Below are 8431 nucleotides of genomic sequence, written 5' to 3'. Positions count from 1 at the left end.
CAAATCGGACGGAGATTGCTTTTCAATCGTGCTGGCCGGCAGTAGCTGGGGGGGGGGAGGTTGGGTGGGTTTGCGGTTTTGGGTTTGCGCCCGATCTCTGCGAGAACCGCACACACCTTCGGGGGGCGAGGAGCACCGCCGGCGCGGGGCCGGGCGGACTACAAGCCCCGTCATGCCGCCGGGCGGGCGGGCGGTGGCGGCGGAGCGCGCCTGCGCCGCCAGACGTGGCAGCACCCGCAGCGGCGGCGGGTCCGGAGCGGCTCGGGCTCGGCGGCGGGGATGGCTGTGCCGGGGCAGGGCGCGGGGGCTGCGCGGCGCCGCGGGCGGCTCCCGCTGCTGCTGGGGCTGGCGGTGAGTGGCGGCGGCCGCGCCCGGGGCGGCGGGGGGCGGGGGCGGGGTGTCCCCCTTCCTTCTTTCCTTCCTTCCTTCCCGGGGCCGGGGCGGGAGCGCTCGGCTCGGCGCGGCCGGCGGAGTTGGGCGAAAGTTGGGAGCGGGACGGGCCCCGTGGGCTGGGCGCGGCGGCTGCCCCCGCCGCCCGCACCGGGGGGACTCGGCACGACGCAGCCCGGCAGGGCTGGGCTCCGGCAGCTCTGCTCCCGGGTGTGTTTCCCCAGCCCTCAGTCCGTGTGCTGCTTTCCTGCCTCCCTCTCTCTCTCTCTCAAAAAACCCGACCACCTAGAGAAAACGCAGCCCGGCGTGCGGCGGCGTCTCCTCGGGCGGCTGCGGGCTGGAGCCCCCGGCTTGCTACCGGCTGCCCCGGGGGCTCGGACCGGCGGGCTCTCTGCTTGTAAGTTTCGCGTGAAAATCGGTGCTGCGGCAGCAGCGCGTTTCCCTCGGCGGCGGCTCCGCCGCAGGACCGCTGCCTCGCTGAGCTGTGTGCACCTGTGCGCGGGCACGGGCTTCCCCCCGGGCGGTCCTGCCGCCCCGCACCCTGCCCCCCGGGGACAGACCTGCTCTCCCCACCCTCCTCCCTCAGGCATCCCTCCCCTGGGGTGCTCTCCATCTTAGTGCGTGCGGGAAGATCTGGGCATGTTTCATTGAAACGACACCAGGTAGAACGCTCCTTACCTCGGGGAGACTCCCAGACTTACAGAAACATTTTAAAGTCGGATTTTACTTCTTTTTTTATCCACAGAATTTAGCATAAATAGCTCAAAAGATTGGTGAAGACATGCTTTAAAGCACTTTTTTATTTACTTTATAGGCATGAGCTACAGTTCTGCCTGGACAAATAGAGTTAATAATTAATGGAAAATTTCGTTAATTTTTTTTACGCACCCGTGATCTGAAATGTATTTGGAAATGCATGATCTAGGAGTGCTCATCTAAATCATACAAATTAAGTGTCGGATTGCTAATTGCCCAGCACTTATTCTGTACTAATACTAGAATTGCCACTGTGGGACTGATAGCATCATTCCTGCCTGAGGTAGCTCTTTTCCCCTGCTTCAGGCCTAGCTGTCAGCTCATTCAGGAGGGGGGAAAAGAAGTGCTCTGCATCCTGGCCAGTTATTTTTTTTGTTTATTTTTCTAAGCTTGATCTAGAAGGACAGAGCTGCAATTTATTTTTTCATTTCAAGTGAAACTCAAGTCAGGCTGAACTGTTCTCCTGTTGGAGAAGTCTTAGTGTGGCTTTTTTATTCTTTTTCCCCGTGGCTCATCTTTAATATACGCAGGACTTTTCTCAGTGATACTTGTGGCAGTGGATTCCTCAGATGAAGTATAAACTGTGGACCAAGTGGAGTTACAAATGGACTGAATTTTCTCTTTGTTTAAAACAACTAAACGTGGAGTTATTTGTAGTATTTCCTTCTATATCCACTGTGACTGTCAGGCCTTATCTTACTGTAACAATCATCTTATGGTAATGGAAATATTTTGCTGTGATTTCTTTTTGTAGCTTAAATGATTTTTTCCCACCTCTCTTAATGTGAATCTGTTGTTACTAACTAGTTGCCCTTCTCTGGACCTTTTGTATTGCAGAGCTAGTGCCTTTGAGATGAGCAGAGTGGGCCTGCCATTGTCACTGAAATTATATGAAGCCATTATAATTTATTCACATTATTCTCTCTTCCCCTTCTTAATTTGCCCCAGCATTTTATTTGCTCTGTGATGCTGCATGCTGAGCAGATGTCTTCACTGAGCTGTTGATTCAGCTAATTCTTTTTCCTTTGCTGTGCACAAGTAGTTTTAATTTTTTCTTCCAGTTTGCATTATCTTGCACTTGAAGGTGCAATTTTTCATCTTAAAATATGTAACTCGCTGTATGCCAGGATTAAACAACTAGCCTACAGCTGTGACATTGCAAAACCTGCTTTTAATTTTTTCTTAAGTCAATGTTTGCAAAGTCAGTGAGGCTGTTAAATCATTATATTGTCAGTGTGTAATGTTAAAGTGAAGGTAGTGGCAGCTGCTTGGTACGACACAGGTTAATGAGAACATTATCTTTCCTTCCAGCCTTCCAGCTTGTCCTTTTTTATGTACCCAAATGTGATTTTCTTGTCTTTTTTTTTTTCCCCCCCCTCTGGAAGTGCTGAGTGCTTGCAATGCACGTAGGACAGCAGCTAGAGCCATGCACTTATACCACTCCTGAAAAATAGGGTTCATTTTTAAAGTAGGGCCCAAAATTGGAGGTGACTTCTGAGAATTGAAATCCTTATCTCTGTAAGACTTCCTGCATTTGTAAAACTTACAAAGCTGTATGAAGAAAGCACTTCAGTATCTTCTAATGGAAGATTATGTTATCTTCTACATCACTGTGAATATGTGACACATGTGAGGAAGATATTGCAGGCATCTCTGCCTGCTGTAAAGTTTTATTTCTTGAATGAGATTCATAGAAAAGCTGTGGTTTAACTTCAGAGATACTTCCCTGTTTGGTATGCCAAGTGGTTTACTTTCATGCTTGAAGGACTGAATTTTGCTGTTAAAGGCACTGGGAAGGAGTTTCACACCAAGGTGGATTTGAATTTCCTCTGATGCACTGGGTACTGTCCTTTCCCTAGCAGAGGTCAGCCACTGTTTCCAACGGGATTATGCATCTGGGATCAGTTTGCTTTGCAAACACTGATGAATGTTATCTCAGGCCAAGTGGCAAAGTTCAATTTGTCTTCTGAGTGTTGGCTTCTGAGTAAAGAGTCTGACGGAGTTACAGCCATTGGGAGGCAGGCGTCTTGACCTGGTGTTATTCACACCCAGTGCCTTCAAAGAAAGGCTTGAAAGGAACATTTCAGGTTTCCAGCTCCTCAAGTCCCAGTAGCACCATGGGAATGCACCCGTGAGCACTAACACGGGCTTGTGAATCCAGGCCTGTGGGGAGAGCTTGGATATGGCTTGTTCTTTGTGTTGCCTGTAGCCCTGCAGTGTGGCAGTGGTGCTCAGGTGCTGATTCCTGTGGTGGCATTTGGGCTTGAATTTGGAAGTGCCTCTTACCATCCAGTTATGGCCTGTACTTCAGGAGCTGCTTTGGGAAGTGTTTGCTACAGTCAGAGGGGTGGTTTTGCAGAGGCAAATCCCTTACTTTCTGTCCCCCAACCTCATTCCTACTTCATCTGTTCCCTCCTGAAAATACAGATTTGTAAAGCTTGTGATGTGGACTATGCTCTGGCTCCTCAGATGCCCTTCCCAAAACAAACCTTGGCTTTCAGGACTGTTTGTTTTTTGTTTTTTTTTTACTTAAGTCCACACTCCATGGATTGATATTTTGAATCCATTGCCTTTGGTCCCAAAGTGTCTGTGTGCTTCTGAGAGACTTGGATGCTGCCACAAGTGTGGTGTAGTGATGAAAAGTGGTGTTTCTGCTCAGGGGTGTGTGAGCAATTGATGATGAAAGATCAATGGATGGAATTGGTCTGTTGTTGACCATTTATTTTGCTTTTTGGTGAACAGTTCCTTGAGTTCCTTCTATTCCAGTAAAATGAAGGTAGTGAGGCTCCCCTTTCTTTAGAGTTGTGCTTGGAGGTTTATGAATGGAAAAACTCAATGCAGTTTCCAATCAGAATCACAAACTATCATTGCCTTGAATTCCTTAAGGCAGACAGGGTCACTTTGGAAGTAAGTTATGGTTTACTTTGGTCCTGCTGCTGTTTCAAGCTTGTGAACGGCAAAACATTATGGTAGCAAAGGAGGTCTTAAGTTCTGGCACTTTGCTGGCTGAGAGTAGCAGGTAGCATTGGTGGAGGGTGCTGTGATTTGTGTGCTTGCAGAACACAGATAACAAAGGTACTCTCATTTGTGGCTCCCCTGATGATGTCCTGTTTATTGTCTTTGGGTTTATAGTCATATAGAGTATTTGCAGGGTGACTGCAAATGGGCTTCCTCTCCCCCTCTTTACTTTTCAGGAGATGGCACACAAGGACTGTGTGGTTGTGTGCTGCTCTGGGGTCAGCTGCATGCCACCTTGCTCTTGTGCTGCCTCCCTTTTACCTCTTGCAGATCACTTCCTTTCTGTGTGACTCTTACTCCAGTGATTTAAATTAAGCTTTGTCTCCCTATCACCTGGGATAAAAATGTGTGAATTAATTAGTTAATATTTGTGCAATACTTTGAAGAGAACAAGTACCATATCAAGTGCTAAGGATTTTCAGGTGTTACTTTTCACCCTCTCTTTAAATTCTATTAGGAGTGTTTCAGTCTTCTTTTTATAGCATCTCCTATGAGTAGGTGATACTTCTTTAAGCTTTTTCAGAACTCAATCTATAGCAGGGGATTATGTGGCATATGCTTTGCTCATGCCCTTAGTCATCCAGATGCACTCTTTCAGGAGTGGTATCTGAAGCATTATTTAATCTACAGCTTGTTTAGTATCTAATCCACTGATGCCTGGCTTGAAGAGAGAGTGAGCTTCACATTAATAATAAGGAGAAAGTTCTTTGTCAGCATTAGTAATTGACCCTATTACAGTCAGTTGTTAATTAGTAAATAGTTGCTTCACTAAGCATTTGAAAACCAGTGATAAGCCATACAATTAATTGGCTACGCAGAGCCCTTAAGAACAACCCAGACTATTATGCCTGTAGCTTATGTTCCTTAAAACCCAGTGTTTAAGAACAATATGAACAGTGGAGTCTAGTCAAATCTTGACATCTCCATGGTATTTTTTGCTATCTTCTATATTTGGAAAGTGAACATAGCAAGAACCATGTTAAGTGGAAAGCCTTGGTTGTTGCATTCTTCAGCCTAAGTTAAAGAATACCCAGATGCTGTCAGGAGTTTAGTTTGTCTTCTTTCATGAACAAAGGAAGCTATGACACTTGCCTCTTGCAGATGTGACCTACCACAAAAAAATGTCAGCGGTGCTTTTCTTTCCTTGAATGGTTAGAGGTGAGAATTAATTGATCTGGATTATATACAGAATAAGAATCTGTTTTTCCACAGAGCTTATGGTGAAATGAACAAAACCCAAGAAGTGTCCAGTGAGAGTGTCTGCAAATGTGAATCTCCCAGGCAAAAAAACATACGTTTCTAATGCTGTCAATCTCCCCATGCAGGAGTTGATCTTCCAGTGTGTCTGCTGGAGTGATCCCCTCCTGGCTGTCCTGTGCTACTGCAGGCGCTCGAATCGCCACTCCCCACTGAGCCCATAGATGGCTTTTTGGATCAGTTGCAAATAACGTGCTGCAGCCTCTGAGCTGGGGGTGCTCAGCAGGTTGCAGTTTGGGAACCCCTGCAGATGTGTTTGGGAGAAGATCTTGTTGCAGTCCCAGCTGGATTGCAGGGGCTACTTCAGCTGTGACTCCTGGAAGCCTGAGACCCAAGTGCTACCCTTTATTTTCTCCCCCTCATTCACCTAATAAATTCTTAGCAGGCTTCCTTGAGGTACTTTTGGGTGACAGAGATAACCTGTCTCCCCTGATCCACTGTGATTAAAACGTTTTTACAGCTATTTTGGATATTAATCATGAATGAAAACTGGGGACTGTCCTACTTATCACTATCCATCTTGGAAGGCATTTGTTACAAATGGCTCAGTGATCAAAGCAGCACAACCCTGAATGTAAATAGCAGCAGAGGGAGGGCTTGTGAGTGAAAAGCAAGCAATTATTGCACAAGGTCAAGAGTGGTTTGTATGATGAACAAGGAAGATAAAACATCTGCAGTCAAACTGTGATTCTTGTAAACAAGGGGGCTTTGGACCTGAACATCTTGTATTTTAAGTGAGAACAAATTGAGGGGAGAGGAGCAACAGATCTGTTTCTCTCTTGTGCTTGCCTGGAGATGACTTCGGCTTGGTATTTTCCGTATACACACACTGCCTGCACCCCAGGACCTGGCCGTGTCACTGGCTGATCTGCAGGTTTAGAAGCCTCCTTCACTGCAGTAGTTCCTTCAAATCCACCTTCTGAAGTTAAGTGTGCACTCCACCACAGGGTTCATTTTGGGAACTGAGTAGAAAAGGAAAGGTGAGATATGGACTTCTTCTTGAGATTTCTTGCCTTTGTTGTGTTTCATTCCCCACTCCCCTTTTTTAATATAGCAGGGGAGACCCTTGTTTAGAATGTCATCTAGTCCCCTCAAAAAGAAATTAGCTATGAAATTAAATTCACTCATCTCCATTGGAATTTTGAAGGCGGTTTGCTCTTTAGCTAGATTCCCATAAAATGCCTTGTCAGACACAATCTGTTTCATATGTACAAGGTCGCTTGTTGATCATATTTACAGTGGGATAAACACTGTTGTCCCAAAATGAGAATGACATCAGTGGGCGGTTAAGCGAAGACAGAAATCAAAGCCAACGTCTTGCTGAAACCTGGGCTTTTGAAACTGTGGCCAAGTGTAAGATTGCATCCCTGCCAAGCAGCAGTTGTGCTGGAATCAGTGCTGTTCATGTCAGCCCCAGCTATTCTTGGTGAATAATAGTGTGCAAATATGTCTACCTAATTATACATGTGTTAGTGTGTGCATAAAAATTGTATGTTGACTTATGGATTCAGGCATCTAAGGACTCTTTCAGCCACACATCAATTTATATTTTTTAATGCTTAATTTGTGTCTAGGGAAATAAAATTTTTTCATGCTCTGGAGCTTGGAATAGAAGAAATAGGAAATAGTTTTTCTGTCCAGTGTACAGTGCTACTCCTCTGATAGTTCCTCCTTGTTTAATTTTAATTTGTATTTTCTTGTTTTTTAAATCATCACTCGATTTAAAATAGATAAATAAAAAAAATACTCTCCAGACATGCTGCTTATCCTTAGCAAAAGAACATGCTGTCGGTAAGCTTTTGTGGGGAACGACTCCTAAATTGAGCTGGGTTCTGGGGAAACAGCAGTTAAGCATTTATCACATTTAATTTGAATAATAAATGTAAAATTGAAAATACATTATTGTAGCTGCTTGAAGATTATTCCTTTTTTTCTCTTTTTCTTTCTGACATGAGATTCAGAGAAGACTAAAAACTAGAAAAATAGTCTTCTTTCTCAGATCCTTGATGATTTTGAGAAAACACAGCCTGAGGGTTGACCACACTTTTCAGTCCTGGAAGTATAATTAGCAAATAGTTATTTGTCTGTAACTCTCTTTGCCTCTGGGTTTTCAGAAAGCTCGTGTGTTTCTTGGGTGCCAGTTCTGAGGGAGTGGGGTTGTGGAATGTCTTGCTGCTCTTTAGCACTTCAGTATGTTCAGCAGCTCTGTAAGGAATTGCTGGAGAGTGGGGAAAATAAAGGAAAATTTAAACCTTTTTGACTGATTAGACTTCTTCCACCTAGCTTGCAAGATTATGTATTTAAATACATATTTTGATTTGAAGAGCAGAGGCAGAGCTAGAACATGTTTTTGTACCTTGCGCTTGAATAGCAGTGTCTCTCAGCAGTTTTGAATTGACTGTCTTGAGGGTTTGGGTTAATTTATGTTTTACTTGAGAATCCTTCATGCATCTTAGATCAGACACTATCAGCACACGACTGATGTGCGACCTACACCATAAAAAAAATGTGAAAATAAATTCAGAGATCTTGAGCTGGGGAAAATCTGCAGACTAGAAGTGCTACCAGATTTGCATTTCATAGTCTACCATGTGTAGTCTGCTTTTTTTCTGAAGGTCTCCACCAAAGTTTCTAGCATCTGAGGCTACCAGGTGACTGTTGTTTTGCTTCCAGCTTACTAAGCCAGCCATGGAGGAGGACCCATTATGCTAGGTACTGTGCAAACACAGCATGAAATAAAATATACCGTCCCTCAGTTTTAATACAATTTCTTGTCAGCACAACTGTCACAGGGCAGGGGTGGCACAAATGTTGTGTTTGTTGGTCCTAATGTGCCTTCTACTTTAATAGGTAGGCAGCTTCTGGAGAAAAATGTTCGCAGTGATTTCTTAACTTTACAGTGGTAGCTGGGAATAGATTTTAAAGCTTTTGGATGCTCAAGTGACAAGAGAGTTTAGCTTGTTTTTTATTTATAGAGCTCCATATGTGTGAATGCAGCACTTCCTGACTC

At 44.9% G+C, this 8431-nt stretch overlaps 1 protein-coding gene across 1 annotated transcript in view; it reads left to right on the top strand.

Annotated features, from left to right (window-relative positions):
- Window positions 1–230: 230 nt before the first annotated feature.
- PDIA5 (protein disulfide isomerase family A member 5) overlaps window positions 231–8431 on the top strand; it is a 99823-nt gene continuing 91622 nt past the window's right edge. The window contains exon 1 of the mRNA XM_051623583.1: window positions 231–351. Within this exon, the coding sequence (XP_051479543.1) occupies window positions 280–351 (72 nt within the window). The 5' untranslated portion in view covers window positions 231–279. The remainder of the gene's footprint in view (window positions 352–8431) is intronic.

This window comes from Apus apus, chromosome 6 (genome assembly GCF_020740795.1).
Source record: "Apus apus isolate bApuApu2 chromosome 6, bApuApu2.pri.cur, whole genome shotgun sequence".
Lineage (NCBI taxonomy): Eukaryota > Metazoa > Chordata > Aves > Apodiformes > Apodidae > Apus > Apus apus.
This window is presented reverse-complemented; position numbering and strand designations above follow the sequence as displayed.